The sequence below is a fragment of the Pavona decussata genome, unplaced genomic scaffold (assembly GCF_977016875.1).
Source record: "Pavona decussata unplaced genomic scaffold, jaPavDecu1.1 SCAFFOLD_202, whole genome shotgun sequence".
NCBI lineage: Eukaryota > Metazoa > Cnidaria > Anthozoa > Scleractinia > Agariciidae > Pavona > Pavona decussata.
In genome coordinates, this window is record NW_028145610.1 from 1,799,649 (window position 1) to 1,817,500 (window position 17,852).

Genomic DNA, 17,852 nt, shown 5'->3' on the forward strand with positions numbered 1-17,852 from the left:
TGAAAATTTCTAGTAAAGATAACGTTATATAAAAGTTAGGGATCGCAAGGACGTAAAAACGGACTTTTCAGAGAAAAGGGTTCACTTAAATCTTTTGTTGAGTTCAGTTTTAATATAAACCAAAGTCACAACAAGAGAATAACCTTTTTGAGCAAAGGAAGTGTAAGGGATCGATGCCACTGGTTTATAAATCTCAGATAACTTATAACATTGGACGAATCCTCCATGGTGAACAAAAATTAACTGCACGACTACGTGGTCTTTACCATCGCAACTTTCCATATGGCTACATTCTGTCAGAGTCTCTAAGATTCTCCCACGCGTTTATTAAACCGCAAATAGCGGATTCATGTGTACGTGCATGTGCAAGCAAAGAAAACACGTAAAATTTGTAAAGGGAAAAAACTCAGGAGGAAAAATTCGCCGGAAAAAAAGCATAATCGAGGGAAACTTTTCTCAGAGTGCCAATTTATAAAAACGATACTAATAATCAATACTATAATCGAAAGTTTAGAAAATGAATCGTAGCCAACAAAATTTCACGTTAGTTCTGTTTTTCAAATAATAACTGACATCGACAGGTTACATTACTGGGCCTCCGAGCTGGCCGGTCGTTCCATATGATCGACAACGATCATTCCATTGTTGAAAACAGTATTTTATGTATCGATGCTTCCCTCCGCTCTTCAAAAGACCAATAAACAGACATCTAAGCTTATCCTGTTTAAGCCTTTAGTTCATGTAGCGATACCCTGTTTAATAATAATAATAATAATAATAATAATAATAATAATGATAATAATAATAATCAATTTATATAGCGCCTTTTATATGATATTCAAAAGCGCTTACAATATAAAAACAAAAAATTTAACCAAATCAATAAAATATAAAATTTAGGAATAATCAATCAAACAAAAAAGTAAGAAATAAAATAAACAATTTGGGTAATAATCAGATGTCATATGCTTTTTAAAAAAAATGTCTTCAAGTGTTTCTTGAAAGTATTTAAGTTCTTGGCAGTCCTAATTGCCAGAGGAAGCTTATTTCACTTGGATGGACCAGCAAAAGCGAATGCTCGATCATCAAAAGTCTTACATTTGGTTCGAGGCACCTCTAACAAAGTGAGGTCATTAGATCTCAAAGATCTTCTGATTGATGCCTTTTTCCTGATGAGATCACAGATATAACGTGGAGCGATACCATTTAATTGAAAACAAGTAGTAATATTTTGAATTCGATCCAAAACTCTACGGGTAACCAGTGAAGATCTTGCATGCTTGCACATGCACGTGCACATGAATCCGCTCTTTGCGGTTTACAATGTAATAAACGCGTGGGGAAATCTTAGAAACTCTGACGGAATGTACGTAGTCGTGCAGTTAATTTTTGTTCACCATGGAGGATTCGTCCAATGTTATAAGTTATCTGAGATTTAATACCTTGGGGACCAGAGGTTATTTTTTTCGTTTGCAGGAGGGAAACCTCCCTCAAACGAAAAAAATAACCTCTGGCACCCAGGGTAGAGATTTATAGACCAGTGGCATCGATCCCTTATACTTCCTTTGCCCAAAAAGGTTATTCTCTAGTTGTGACTTTGGTTTATATTAAAACTGAACTCAACAAAAGATTTAAGTACCCTTTTTCTTTTCTTTTCTCAACTTTCATATAACGTTATCTTTACTAGGAATTTTCATTTTCTTGTTCTGGCAACTCGCAACTGCAACTCGCAACTCGCAACTGTAACTCGCAACTGCAACTCGCAACTCGCAACTGTAACTCGCAACTCGCAACTGTAACTCGCAACTCGCAACTGCAACTCGCAACTCGCAACTCGCAACTCGCAACTGCAACTCGCAACTCCACAACTCGCAAATTACCCAGTCCCATTTTATACATCTTAAACTTAATGGAAATGAATACAAGAAAGATATGATTGTCATACTTCAGTTCTCCTTTAAACCCAGTCCGTAGTCCATAGTCCACCTATACCCAGTCCGGGGTCCGCAGTCCTTTGTCCGCGACTCTTCAGTCTTTTATACTGTCCTCCTTGTTCCGTTGCAATCATTTCAAATAACACTATTGCTACTGAAGTGACCAACCTTTTGGGAACATATAGAGCAGGATATAGATTGAGGAAAATGTTCAGCAAACCTTTAAAAATCCACTGGAATCGTACTGAAATGGCCATAATATGGCACACAAACACTAGCAAGACATCAAGAGACAAGGTAAGCTATTTTTGTTCCATTTATGCCCTTTATTTTCGACTCCAAAACACTCTCGTAAATTCCCATACAAACCCTTATAATTTACGCCATTGTGTAACACTCATCGTGACACTCGAATTACAACATGACAATACAAAGGTCAAACAAAGGTCTCTTGAACGCTCATAGAGCTTGGGCTACCAGTGATGTATATGTACGCAGTAGACTTTGCGTGTATACAGTGTCACTGAGATAGCCGTGTTTCTGTTGTTGGCATTCGACAAAGATAAATGCATGCCCTACAGCCAATGTGGACTGTAGGAAGAAATGAGTGTTATTTTGTTAACCGGAAACTGGCACACAGGTTTTCAAGCGTGTATCCGTACATGTGCGTTATTTCATACCAGTAATTACGTTAAAATATGGCGTGTAGACATTGTTTTTCAGTATCAAACAGCACGAACAGAGAGGGTTTTTTTTACTGACCCGCTTCTGGGTGATTATTATTTGGAAGGCCACCGAAAAAGGGTTGGACAAGCTATTTGAAAAAGCATTCCAGTAAACAAACTTGATTTCATTAATAATATTCACTTTGACGGACTCTATGTCTAACTTTCGCACTCATTTGACAAGTGTATATTTTTTAAACGTGATTCCAGTGTCATGTAAACGTTTAATTTTTAGCAAAACCGCTTATATGCCAGTAAATAAAGGTCTTTTTCCTAGTTGTTGTAAATGACAATTTTGCAGCACAAGTTAAAAAAGTTTGTGGGCAATATCGACAGCTATTGACGTGACGCAGGTAACGCAATAGCGATCATCAGTTTGGCACTATATAAATTTACAGGTTAAGATTCGACAATTATTTGTTGAAATCAGATAATTAAACGTTGTTTTGACTCCTTTTATAATAGACTCTTAACGAAACCTTCCCAATTAGATTCCTTCGCAGAAAGATTTATTGGGAGATTTGCATTATGCAAATTTCCCACCACAATTTGGCGAATATTTTCTTTTCCGATCACACACTTTTTTTTTGTCCAGATCTTTTCTACCACGTTATTAAACAAGAAAGAGAAACAGACAAATGCAATATGAGATAAAATGACCATTTGAAGATAGCTTGGGTAAATGTTTTCACCGAGTCGCCACAACAAAGCATTTTCTCAACAGTTGCGAATTATGCAAATTTGTTAACGAAGCCTCACTACCTTTGGTTTTCGTCAGCGCGTGCATTGATTGCCCAGATTTTTTATTTCGTATTATTAAAGACGAAGACCCAAGCTTCATCACAATGCTCCTCTCGAGTCGATACCTGACATACCAAGATGCATTTTAAACCTTCAAACTTACTCAATTTTCACCTCATCGCGAAGTCCTCAAAATGTCAATTTTTCAAAGAGCCATAAGACCCTCCAAAATTCTACAAAAGTTTATATAGGTCCCATTGGTAGAAAGTAGGTGAGTAATGCTGTTACTCAAAACCGACCTCGTTTTCTAGCGTTGCGTACTGTTTCAACACAAGCGTATTGAACTTGGCTAATTTTGAGTGAGATTTTTGCATAATTAAGAGCGAATGCCTACAAGAATCAAACAAAAACGGAAAATAGCGGCAAAAGTGTAAACAAACAAAATCGCTCAAACTTTGGCTATCAGTAGTCCACACTGAGTTATTTATTGCAATTTAATTAATTTGTCTAAAAACTTTTTGTTTTGGCAGAAAATGAATATAATGAATTTCGGTGCTAGTCACGAGAAATTTCGACTTGAAAATTAACGGTTTTTAAGCAAGCCGCTCGCCTTAACTGTAGAGCAAGAAGACATCCTCTTATTATCAGCTGATTCTACATCTCTTCCCGATTTGATTTTATTATTTCTATGAAGTTTGAAAAAACCATGACATCGAGAGGGACCTGAACGAAATCCCACTGTTACTCTATGGAAATGACGAGCTAAATTTAAAAGATTATCTACCACGCTACCTTTATCACGAATGGGATGAAATTTCAACAGTAAAGTTAGGAAGAAATGGACTCTTAATTGATGTAACGTTTGTTCTGGGGAAATTAAATCGTTGTCTATAACAGAGCGCTAAAAACCACTGAAATACAGGCAAATAAGAGATTGCGTGACAGATCGTGACGGAGGTTACAATTGTGTTTTACGGATATTTAAGCTCGAACTCGATATTATTGCTGTTCATAAAACAACAGCATTGTCTTTTGAGAATGTAATGGTTTTCCCGTATTTTATGAAACTTTGTTCGTACTTTGTGTAAACAAATTCATAACTCCCAGGAAAAAAAATGTTATGACATCGCGAGACATCGGGAGGTGTTCTTGTCTCAGACCCCTCAATGCTTAATAATAATAATAATCTTTTATTAGGAAGCCTCCGTTCACTAAACGTGGTTTTCAGAAAGGTCCTATAAAGATTAAATATACAAAAGGCTAAAAAATACAATATATAAGACAAAATTACAAAATTATAAAGACAGCAATTCAAACTAGAAGCTGAAACTACAAAGATATCGATGGGGTTAAAAACTTCAAATTGATAAAAAATAAAGATGATAAAAGCAAAAAAGCTAAAACTACAAAAATTCTTACCGATAGGGTTAATTAAAAAAACCTGGCAAACATGTTTCGCTTAAAAGTAGCAATATTCGGTGCATTTCTGGTCTCTCTCTCTAATTCATTCCAGTCTTTTAGAGAGTGATGGCAAACTCTCTGCTTTCCCCAATTTCTGGTAACACGGGGTAGTCTGAGCATGTCTTTGTTCCTTGTATTATAATTATGAATGTCACTGTTTGTTAGTAAATTCATAGAGTGGTCCATAAGTCCATTAATGCACTTGTAAATATATATACAACGATGGTAAGATCTACGTTGTTCTAGGTTCAGCCACTTTAAAGTTACCTGGGCATCAGTAGCTGACGAATAAAGTGGCCTGTCTAGAATAATTTTCCTTTCGAAGTTTACCTATTTGTTTGTTGCGTATGAGATAATTTGTCTTTATTCTATTCGGTTGTGAGAACTACAAACTCACTCGTCTTATTTAGCATGAGATCTGATCATGACAATAAATGCTATTATTGCCTACTTGTGACAGCTTTGATTAGCAACAAAATTTCAGCTACTTGTATATAAATGCCGTATTTCCTCGAACAAAGCCGGGGCGATTTTTTCCACACCAAAAGAGGGCAATTATTCGAGCGAAGGCGATTATTTCAAATATTGCTCTCTAGAATTTGTGTTCTACATATTTTGTTTTATTATTAAACCGATCAGGAAATAATCGCATCAAATAAGCTGAAAATAGGCTTTTAAAGTGTTTTAAATTTGGTTCCTTGATTAATTTTCAATGTCAATATCCTTGGCGTCAGAGCTTGAATCGTCACTGATCAGTTTTGCTGGATAAAAAAGGAGATGCCGAGAGGGGTGGGGTGAGGGCGATTATTCGAGAGAGGCGATTATTTGAAATATTTTTGTCAAAGGGGAGCGATTCCTGCAAGGAGGCGGGTACTCGAAGGACGGGTACTCTTTTAGAACACTGTATTTCATAAAACTCCGGCCTTCAAGTTCTTTCCGCGTCAGAGAGTCATACATCTAAATGGCATATATACAATAAAAAAATTACTGCTAAATGGACCTTCACATTTACAACAAAACGTATGTAAGATCCTAGTCTATTATTCACTGAAACTTTCTATGAATGTATGTCGTGGTGAATAAATAAATAAATAAATAAATAAATAAATAAATAAATAAATAAATAAATAAATAAATAAATAAATAAATAAAACGGCTCGTGATTTCCTGCCCTAAAGATTAAAAACATGTACTGTTTTCATTACGAGCACTTGCTGGCTTGACAACTGCAGCCCTGCACCAGGTTTGAAATCATGTTCACGAATGGCTTTTTCCGTTTGACTTTTACTTCTGATGTGTCAAGTCCGAAGGCTTCACAGATGTTCCGTAACATTAACAGTGAAAGTGAGCTAAGCTTGGAGTTAAAGACTAGCTCACAAATGTTGTAGGAGTCATATATATATCGAATGTGAATGCTGCTATCGGTTAGTGCTGCACAATAGAAGAAAACTAGCTAGCTTTACAAAGCGCGTCACTCTAAGTTAGAAAGTTCGGTGGGAAAAATTCCATAACTTTTGCGTGGAACTCGTTTACAGGGGCGTAGCGTGGGATTTTGAAGATGTACGCACGGGAATAAATTTTCGGGTCTCGGAAATTTTAGGGTCTCGGAAATGCCATCTCCTGGTTTTTCTGCGGGGTATTTTCAATAAGTAATGCGGCAAAAATGCAGTAGAAAGTTGTTTATTTTAACCGTTTCCCTAGTGATTTCTGTAAGCTACAGTGTTCCGAAAAGAAAAAAAATACAAAGGCAATGTAGACAGGTCACAAGCAAAGGGCGAGGCGTCACCCTTAAGACGGGCAAATTTCGTTACCAACCTGTCATTATCCACGTTCTTATGTTTATGTATATGAAGGATTGCTAGGGAGCTTAATCTTTCATCCCTCATAGTACTTCGCAGAGGAAATTTTAGTCTCTTCATGCTACTGAAGCTACGTGCGGCAGTGCATGTAGACACAGAATAAGTTAACAATGTTACGAGAGCAACATAGCACACCGGGATAAAATTGGGAGTTTGCGTGATCAAGAGTCTTAGCCAAAGTCTGCGGCGTCGCATTTGGAACCATGCCACTCCATTTGTGCTTCCATCTTGTGAGACGTTTTCCCTATTTTTGCTTACCACTCGAATGCATTTTGCCATTATTAGTGGCCAGCACTGAATTATTAATACTTGGATAATGGGAATTCTAATAAAAAACGCCAGTATAATGTGAAAATATGAAATTATTACCCAGCAAATTCAATGAGAAAAAAAGTTTTATCTCAGATCTCAGCTGTACGCACGGGCATGGACGCTACGCCCCTGGTTTATAATTGGCCATCAGTATGGCAACACGCTCAAATAGTTAATATCAAGAGTCAGCAAAATAATTATTTCCGAGTCTAATATTAAACAAAAACTAGAGAATTAGTCTCTGTTTTGCCAGCTTTCTATAATGTGTGATCATCGGCATTCGTTTTTTTTTTTTTTTTTTTTTTTTAACTCGTAAAGAAACTCGTAATCATCCAAGTAAAGAGACAAATATGTGCACTACTGGCTACGTGAAAATTGGCGAGGGAGCGAGGGAAAGCTTGAATGAAACAAATATGCTGTTAAACATTTTAGTTATCAAACAAAATGATGAATAATAAAAATCAGCCACAATAACAAGGCCATTAATGTATTTCCATCCGGTTAGGTCTGAATTAAAGGTCTGAATGTTTCCCGAAATACGTACGTTTGCAATATCTGTCACGGTGCGTCACGCAATCTCGGTTTGATTTTGCGATTTTGTCAGATTTTGAGCGCTCTTCCACAGAGCACAATTAAGTTTCCCCAGAAAAATTTTTATTTTCGTTGAAAGCCCATTTCCTCCTTACTTCACTCTTACAGTTTCATTTGATTTGTGATAAAGGTAGTAGGATAAATTATGTTTTCAATTTGGCAAGCGATTTCTATAGAGTTACGGATCCCTTTTTTTCTGGTCGGTCTCAGTGTTACAAGCTCGATCGATCTTGATGGGAATTAAAACATAAAACCTTAAAGGGTTGTAGAATAAGCTAATAACAAATAGATGTCTTCTAGCTTTATCAGAAGGGCAAGTGGGTTGCTTCAAAATGACTGATTTTTTAGCCCGAATTTTCTCGTGTGTGACTGTGAAATCAATCTTGGTCATTTTCTGCCAAATCAAAAAGTTATTTCACAAATGAACCACACAGCAATGAATAACTCAATATGGACTACTAATAGCCAAAGTTTCAGCTATTTTCAAAATTTGAAAATTTGCCGCACAATGTTCGATTTTTGTGTGCACGCGCTCTTAATGAGGTAAAACCAGTAATTTCGTTTTCTCCAAAATTCTCGAAAACTATAAATTTCCAGGACATTCAAATAATATTTTCGAAGATAGTTCCCCAAAAGTAAACTTTAGGCAAATTATCAGGAGTTTCGATTTTTCAAGCTTGGCCAGCGATTCTCGAAAGTTACAGTCAGGCACTCTTAATTTCTGTACATCATTTATACACATCATTTGTATATGATTTATGTTGCCTGCTCCAGGGCCGGGTTGTTCGAAAGCCGATTAAGCTAATCCTGAATTAACGTGAGCTTTGATTTAAGTTTAATTACTAGTCGGTAAAGGTTCATCCAAAAGATTTTTGGCCCTCAGTTCTAACTTAGACTTTTCTTTACCTTTAACTTGAAATTAGGCTTTAAAACTACTTTTAAAGAGCGAGATGAAAACCTTAATTAACTTTTAATCGTACGTTAACGTTAATCGGCTTTCGATCAATCCGGACCTGTGTTCAGCTAGTGGGGAGCGACGTGAAACTCGTAACTCGGTGACTTGATTTGGACTGAGATACTGACGAGATTTTATTTTCAATTGGAAACCCTGCAAAATTACGGAGCCTTTTCTTGCGAGTAAAAAGGAGTGCACGGGGGAGGGGTGGGAGGAACTTGATCCCAAGTTATGGACCATAACCCCAAACTATTTAGTTAGCTATTGGCCTCGTGGCTCAGTCGGTACTGTATCAGCGATCAAACTACGGAGAGATAAGGGTTTGAATTCACCTAGATCAAAGATTTTTCCTTTAACCGCTATGAACTACATTTCTTTCCTGGGTATCGGGTAATACTCACTCATTAGTGAAATCAAGTGGTTTCCTTCCAGAAAATAAATTTACACTGCAGAGTTGCAGAGTTTAATCTTCTTTCTCTCAGTAATATGTGTATAGACGAATAGATGATATTTCTTGTTGCACAAAGCAGTACATGTAACTTACTGATTTACTTCAGCTGTCATCCTGAGCGTGGCTGTAATGAACAACTCTTCACTAATTTCACTGACAATTCCTACTTTTGTTTACAGGCACAACCTTCTGTGGAAATTCCCCTGTAGACCCTTCCTTATTAAACTTGGTTCAGAATGAAGTGTTGCTACTTTCCTCAAATTTGGATGAATTTGTCGAACATAAAGACGAATTGAAATCTCAGTTGCTTGGAGTTAAGCGCTCTCTTGATCACCTCGTCGATCTTCCTCAGGAAGTTGAACAGATAAAGGATGACGTGGAGTCCCTGAAGCAACAAGTGGCAGATCAGGAAGTTGAACAGATAAAGGATGACGTGGAGTCCCTGAGGCAACAAGTGGCAGATCAGGAAGTGGAACAGATAAAGGATGACGTGGCGTCCTTGAAGCAACAAGTGGCAGATCAGGAAGTGGAACAGATAAAGGATGACGTGGCGTCCTTGAAGCAACAAGTGGCAGATCAGGAAATTGAACAGATAAAGGATGACGTGGAGTCCTTGAAGCAACAAGTGGCAGATCAGGAAGTTGAACAGATAAAGGATGACGTGGCGTCCTTGAAGCAACAAGTGGCAGATCAGGAAGTTGAACAGATAAAAGATGACGTGGAGTCCTTGAAGCAACAAGTGGCAGATCTAAGATGCAATGATGCGAAAAGTGAAGAGCGTACAAAGCACCCAGTGTTTTTTGGGGCGCTCGACAGAAATGAGTACTTTACAGGCCGAAAGAAGATATTGGAGACCCTAGAAAGGGCTTTTGACGATGTCAACCCTATAGAAAATAGCCGTGGAGTTCCAAAGAGAGGGACTAATATCCGTGGGATCTGCGGGCTTGGAGGGTGCGGAAAGTCTTCTCTTGCCCTAGAGTACGCTTGGCGCAACATGGAACGCTACCCTGGGGGCGTGTTTGTTGTAAACGGAGAGAGTGATGATTTAATGAGGGTATCTCTTCAGGAAATTCATGGAGAGTTTGTAGACGTAGACAGCACCCAGTCCAATAAGTGCAAAGAAGGTAAATCGTTTGAAGTTCTGCTGACTGAAACTCTCTCATGGCTGGGTAATTTGACGGAGAAGTGGCTCTTGCTTGTTGACAACCTGGATCAAAAGGAACTTAGCTCCTGCGCAAGGAAACTGTTTTTCGGCCAGTGGAAAAGCAAAACGTCAGGTGACATTCTGGTCACTTCCCGTAGAAGACACTTAGTGCTTTGTGAGGACCTACGCCTTTCGCCAGAAAACTGTTACGAGTTGGTTCCTTTTTCTGTAAGTGAGTCCGCTGAGTTCCTTGACAAGCGCACAGGAATACAATCCTGTTGTGAAGATGAGGATCAAGGGAAAAAGGAACTCGCCGAAGAGCTTGGTGGACTGCCTCTGGCCTTAGAACAAGCCGCGGCCTACATTAAAGCGTTAGAATGCCCCATTCCGTTATACCTCCAGCAATATCGTTCGCAAAAGGCGAAGCTTTTAAGCATGAAGAGTGCCACACCACACACAGAGATCTACAACGAGGAACGCCTTGGAGTGCAAACTACGTGGCTTCTCAATTTTCATTACATCACCGATTGTGGGGAAGACCAAGGTCTTGGAAGGGCAGCCGCTTTTTTTATGAAAATCGCAGCATATCTGTTCCCGGACGATATACCAATTGATGTTCTGAACGCGGGCGCACCCGAGATTGAGCCTCACGAGGACCTGAAGAAACGTTTGGAAATGCCTCTCGGTGCACAGCAAATTGTTGATTTATTGATTAAGTTTTCACTATTCAAACGCAAGTCAGATGATACTTTAAGCATCCATCGCCTTGTCCAAGAGACCTTGAGAGATCGTTGTGACAGTGAAGGTGAAACTGACAATGTCTTATCTTCTGCTATAAGGATGATGCACCAAGCATTTCTCAACTGTGTAGGTGGCACAGATTTTCTTCGCGATTTGTATGACAAAGTAAAGTCAGTGGCCATGAAAATGAAGGAACCAAATCGTTTGGAAACATTCGTCTTACACAACTTTATTCTAGCTGCAGCCCCCCTTGAAGGAAGGCGGTGGAGAAATCTTTCCATAAATGCTTTTCACCTCGTATCTAATCTCTGCAGGGATTCTACCTTGAAAAAGTGTTTCTTTTGTGAGGAATCAGCAAGGCTTCGTTGCGAAGCAGCTTTGTACTGTCATTCCCTTGGAATGGAGATGCGAGGTTACAGTTTTCAACAGCTTGTCTTCGAAATTCTTTGTGCAGTAAAAGAACCCATTCGTTATTACAAAAATGACGACCTGCTGAAAGTAACAAGAGTTTTGTTCCCATTTGGGGAGGGGGAACCCATTTCTCTGAAGTTAATGGAGTCAGATGATGTCAGAGAAGAGACCAACTACAGTACAGGTGCATCAGATGGTGCCGCTCAAACTGACAATTTGTTAAAAACAATCAAGGCCATTGAACCAAAGGCAAGAGAAGCCTTCAGCAAGGGCGATTTTCAAACATCCGTTGAGTTATACTCTGAGATTATTAGAATATCGAATTTAAAACCTTGTCGTGGATCATTCGACGCAGAAGACAAACAGCCACACTTAGTTCCCGTTGGAGAGATTCTCTGTCAACGTGGCATTGCGCATTTGCAAATTGGAAAGTATCAGACGGCTGTTGACGACTTTACTGCGTCTACATGCGTAGATATTCAGCACTATCGTGGTTACTACTGGAAAGTATATGCCTTGTGCAAACTAGTTGAAGGTGGTAGAACCGAGTTGACGTCAAGAGCACAAGCTGCAATGGCTGTGCTAGATTTCAAGTTTGCAAATTCCAAGCCAGACGACATACGGAAGTTGCAAAAGAAATTTCCTGGAATACTTGATCGAACTGAATACAAGTTTGTGTCTCAAGTCAGCGAGCTCAAAGAACTAGAAAGACTCTTTGGTATCCAAAATGACTTTTCAAATGGTTCACTTACTATCATTTTAGATGAAGACTACTATGATTTGAAAGAGATGACCCTGTCGGGAGGCCAGTATTATTTTGTTGGCCTTCCTGGAAGTACCGCAGTGGTCAATTGCTTCCAAGGGCTACATTTGTCGCATGGATCTTTTATGTTTGAAAACATTACATTCATGAACCCTTATTCTGTAGCTTCTACTTTCGCACGAAATACTACACTGTTAGAAGACTTTGAGATTCCAACCAGATTAACGGAGAACGATGTGGAAGATTACTGTGCCTCTAAGACCTTTGACACTTTAACGTTGGTAGGACAACAGCCAGCTAAAACGGATCTGACTGCCGGAACTGAAGAAAACCTTACTGCCTTAATAGAAGCCAATGACGTGCAATCGTTAGTCATAGATCACTGTGATATCAAAGGTCCAGCCTCCACGGGAATAAAGATTAATTTTGCTAAATCATCTCGCGGACAAACAGTTGTTTCAGTTAGCTCATCGCAAATCTGTGCCTGCCATGGAACGGGGGTTCTCATTCAAGGAAAGCAATTCTGCCACGTCATTATGGATGACAATGACGTATCATTTAATTTGCACGGTATAGTAATAGATTCCCCTTCGTCGTTTTGCTTGGAAAAGAATAGGATTAGTAGTAACATTTCTTCAGGTCTTGTGGCCATGAATACTACTGAGGGAAGCAAGTTACTACGAAGTTCTGTGACCAATAATGGCAAGAATGGTGTCTTGTTAAACAAAGTCAACGCAGTTATAGAGGAAAGTGTTATTTCCAACAATCGTGGTTGGGGTGTTGTGTGCTGTTCTCAAAGCAATTTACATTTAGAACGAAATGTGCTTGAGAACAATCTTTGTGGAGGACTTCGGATCATATTGAATGGTAAGGGAAATGTTTTGGTCCAAAATTGCGAGTTCAAACATAATTTTGGGCCCTCTATTTTCCCCCGGGATTCAAATGAACTTTGCCGTCTCGACCGGGAATGTTATCTGCAGTTGTCGGCAGCGCCAACGTCCTGGAAGATTCCCGTGCCACTTTACCTGAGTTCTTTTCTCGAATATACCAGACTAGATTATGGGCCCATCAGTAAATTCAAGGCCCCTGTTGTACTTGGCAATAGGGTATTAGAAGCTTCCGAAGCGCTGTTTGAGGTTGAACCAAATTTCTGTTGCACGTGCTGCAAGGATTTCCAAATAAATGGTGACCCGATCGAGTGTCCCAATTGTCACATAGCAAGGTACTGTAACCAGGAATGTTTTGACAAGGCTAAGGCTGTTCATTATCCTGTCTGTAAATCCATCCTTGAATCCAACAAGGAATGCGTTAAATTAGAATTGTTAAAGCTAAACGACGCACAACCACTTGCTGAAAAAGATGATGTAAATGGAGATGCCATCTCTTTCTGTGTGATCGCTTCGCTTAATATTTCACCACCCTTTGAACCGATATCAGAGCTGCTGATTCATGGGCTGAAGTTTTATAAATTCTGTCTCTTGGCCTGCCCTCAACGTCACCTGTGTAGTCTGGTGGAGTGCCCAATGGGCTTAACACACTATTTCGTAGCAAGACACGGACATCACCTTCCAGACCAAGTGATGGGAATCAAGGCGGCTTGTGTTTTGGCAAACTTTGATCTTGAATCTGAGACTATCACTGTTTACCATCATCGCGTATTTCCCTTGGAAAAAATTCCAGATGCTTTAAACTGGGTGGACAGAGCAATGCGTGCCTTAGAGGAAGACATAACTGACGCAACTTTAGCCCCGAGAAAAGACATCGGAACGCTCAAGAAACGACAATCCAGGAAAAGGAAACAACAATTTCGTTGAAGGTTCCCAGTAGGTAGCAGGATTTGTGAATGGATACCAATTCTGACGAACTCTGTTACTCCTCTCATTACCAAAGTTACCTCTGTCGCTATTTTTTCGACTGATCCCCTAACCAAACTACGAAATGTGTGATCCTGAAACTGATGATCCTTTGGCTCCCAACGGCGCCAACAATCCAATTCTAAGAAAACTCATTACGACGGATGCATTCATTCATTTGGATGCTCACAATTTAGGGATCTCATATCGTTTTTAGAGCGTCCCGAGAAGATAGCCCCACTTTGTACAATAAGTAAACACTGGAAAGTGATGCTCAGCATTATGGCGATCCTGGCGGATCTTCCCATTGCGCTGAGACGACGTTATTTTGCGATAATGTCCTCTCAAAATGACGGTTTCTGATTGGCTCAAAAACTGTCATGTAACACGACAGCACGGCACTTAAATGGGTTCGGCGCGCAAAAATCAAAAGTTTACTTCTGTGAATGAACCTGCGACGTTGGATGGTGTTGATTATTTCTTTTCATTTGAGTTTACAAAGCTTCTGACACTGTTCAAGGACCGCTTATAATATTTTTTTTGTGGTGAACATGTACCATATACGGCGGATACAACTTTTTTCTTGAAGGTCAGCGAGAAAGAGTGATTATAAATTCGATGAAGAGAAATTTACTTAAAAGACTTTCTTGAGTGTGAAAACGGCCACGGTAAATAACAATGAGCTCAAATTCCAATAAATTATGGTATTTTCAAATCAAAAGGATCAGTTTCTTTTCTGATGTCTCTTACCTCTAGAAAAAATTGCTTCAAGAGCTCTGCTGCGTTCTCTTTCATGGCTCAGGTCTGTCAATTTGATCTTGTTGCTGTAGCGCCGAACGGCAGATTCGGTAATTTTTACAGTATTCTTCGCCGCTTGGTTTCTTTCAAATTTTTAAATCTCCACGGCATCTAAGATAGGATAGTAACATGAAAAGAAGAGGTAGAAAACGTGAATGCGCCGGGCAGAAGAAATCACCTGCGTTGACTAAAATAACAAGAGAAATCAATCAAAAATATTGGAGAGCAAATCACCATGATATATATTTGGAAAATCGCATTTTCTCAACCTGGCGAAAGGTCCATGCGGAGATTCGAATCGTTTACGAAGATTCCCTCCGCATGGACCTTCTGAACCCAAAACTAACCCTAACTCAAAGAACTGAACCAAAGGCCAAAGCAATGACACTAATTCTGCAATCCCAAAACTACCCTGGGTTGGAGTGAAGGTTAGCAATTGCTGTTTCTTGAAGGTGTCAAATGTTTAGGTCACGTGATTTGAATTGCTCCCTTAAGTTAAGATGTAACCCGAATTACTGTTTCTTGAAAATAGCTTACAGTTACTCCAACAGTACTCTATTGTTAGGAAACAATACTGAGGATATATCTCAACTTAGGAGGGATTTGTGAATCAGGCCCCCCGGGAGGCTTGTCCAAGTGAGTAGTTTTTCACCAAGAGAAGCAGATTTTACATTTCTTTACAGTTCACCTGACATACTACAAAACAGTGGTTTTGATTTTGTTATATTCACTCCCCGTTTCCTCTCTTGGTTCAAAGTGACTTGCACCATCAGCGCAAAACAACACGGGGCACTTTGCAATCTGCCAGGGGCACCCAACCTTTTATTTTATTTTATTTTTTTTTGCGGCGGAATCTTTGTTCTAGGTTGACCTTACCAACCTGCAGAAATTCGGCTTGCTGCTCGGGCATTTCTGAGAAAGCGACAACTTGAAACTTTACTACCCCTTCCTAACGACAAATTTTGTCAATCAACCAGATTTTGGGTGCCACACGACCAGCCCCATCCAGGGTCCTTTCTGCAGGAAGGAAGAGAGAAGACCCTGCGAACGAGATTTCGCGTCACACTTTCGTAACACTGAAAAACTAATCCCTTTTTGGGGCGGTGGGTGGGGTGGGGAGACCAGGAAAGGCATGTCCGTCATTTTGAAGTGCCAAATATGTCCAGCTAGCATCATTTTCTGAAAGCCAACAGCAGCTCGGAAATTCCGAAAATAACATTCCGTTTCCAAAAGTTTTCTGTGATTTAACATAAAGAATCTTAACAGATCACACTGTTAGCTTACCCAAATTTGGCCTTAAAAAAGGCGTAAAACCATCGGAGAACACAGTAGACCTGACATTTTGGAGTACTTTCACATGTACTCGTTTGGCCCTTGTTCTACTGATGTTGTTGCCGTTTTGAAGCTAAGTGGATCACGACGTAGTTTTGTTTAGCCAAGCTTTTCGGTTACGGACCAAGGTTTTATAGCGTGGCTTTTTACCCCTTGAATCCGGAAAAGAAGGAAAGAAAAAAGAAAAGGACGATTAGATAGCTGTCAGGAAAGAAAAAAAATTGTTCTTCTACATGCAGTGATCAGCATCAAATTTCTCCTTGTAATACCAATGCTTTTTCAACCCCTGAGGTCATGAGAATTATGGATATGATCATCCAATGTGAATTTTCTCGTTTTAATAACTTCTCCCAGTACTTTTATAGGAAAAGTATGGGGACAAGACTGAGGAGAATTTGTTTTTCGATATTAGGAGTTAAAGGGTTAAGACGTCTTACGATGCCTGTTTATGTCCATGAGTGTGTAATCTGAACAAGGGTCCGGATTGTTTGTTGGTTACAAGTGCAAACATTTTATTGGCCCTAAGAGTGACTAAGAGTGATCTCAATACTCCTCATGATCGGACACAAGTGGTAACACAGATTCAAAATCAATAAAATTTGATGTCTTGTGGAATAGTACGCACATAAAATAGTTTTCGGGCCTGATAACGTTAGACCTGATTCAAACGTACCGAACTCAACGTAAAGGAGGAAATGCTATTGTCTTTGCCAATTTGCATTAGATCTAGGTTCCATTTCCGCCGGTCCCTCGGGTCCGGCTTTCATTTCCCGAACAGCAGCTGGTAGTCGGGCCTACATAAGGTCTGACCTGTTTGAACCAGGCTTCACCGGGACTATGAGCGGAAAACGGAGCTCGCATCCGCGAAAAAGTGTTAACATTTGCAAAAGTAATATTCGGTTCTTGCCATTGGTAATATACTATCTTTCGGATCGAATTTGGAACATGTTGTTTGCAATACTTGTGTGCACCAACAGTTTTCATGGGAAGGTACAAGGTGTGAGTATCAGAGAAAATGTAATAACGGGCCAGATCTGAAGGAGATGTTACATGATCAAACACTGGTCTTGGACCGCGTTAGAAGGACCTGTATAACTTTTTTATTTGGGTCCTTTGAGCTCTGCCAACCAAGGCAAAACAAATTAAAACACGATCATAAAGCCATCTAATTTTAAAAGAGTTAGGCATCGTTTTCACGGGAAAACCTAAGCAGTCAGCACAGTTTTCGTGTCTGGATCCAAACTTGCATTGGTTATCTTTCGTGGAGCCTTATTCTACTGAATGAACTCTGATAGAAAAGGCCAGAAAATACTACTCATAGCAGCAACAGTAAGACCGAACACACACTGCGTTTCTCGGGAAGATATATATTTAGTACTTCAAGAATAGTTATATAAGTCAAGAACATTTTAAGTACCGAAATTGACGCAACATCCTTGAGAATGCAGAATTGTCGTGACTAAAAAGGAGCTCTTTAGATTTAATATTAAATCAGATAGTAATTGCATATACTGCGGAGAACCAGACCACACCTTTTTAGATTGCCAATGTACAAAGTCTTTTACTAAGGATGCGCTACAATGGTTTAATGTAGAAAATAATTGTAATTTTAATTTAAACACTGAAGATTTTCCTTTTGGTGTTTCCTCTGTGTCGAGTGTTCCAACAAAGAAATTAAATTATACCCTCCTCTTCCTACGTTATTATATTTATAAAAAAAAGCTCCAGAATGACTCGCCACCTCTATTGCTCCCGGACTTTATCAAGAAAATGAAATATAA

General features: G+C 39.4%; 2 protein-coding genes across 6 annotated transcripts in view; both read left to right on the forward strand.

Moving 5' to 3' along the window:
* LOC146461068 (uncharacterized) overlaps nt 1-17,852 on the forward strand; it is a 177,152-nt gene that overhangs the window by 85,421 nt on the left and 73,879 nt on the right. The gene's annotated exons all lie outside the window — the stretch shown is intronic.
* The window catches only part of LOC146461071 (uncharacterized), a 79,445-nt gene that overhangs the window by 32,680 nt on the left and 28,913 nt on the right, over nt 1-17,852 (forward strand). For 2 of the 5 annotated variants that reach the window (XM_085087308.1, XM_085087307.1), the window contains exon 3: nt 9,209-14,661. The exons of 2 other annotated variants lie outside the window; for them this stretch is intronic. In XM_085087308.1, coding sequence (XP_084943434.1) covers nt 9,209-13,902 — 4,694 coding nt within the window. In that variant the 3' untranslated portion in view covers nt 13,903-14,661. Of the gene's footprint in view, nt 1-9,208; nt 14,662-17,852 lie in introns of those variants that run through there. One more of the 5 variants, XM_085087309.1, reaches the window with a different exon arrangement.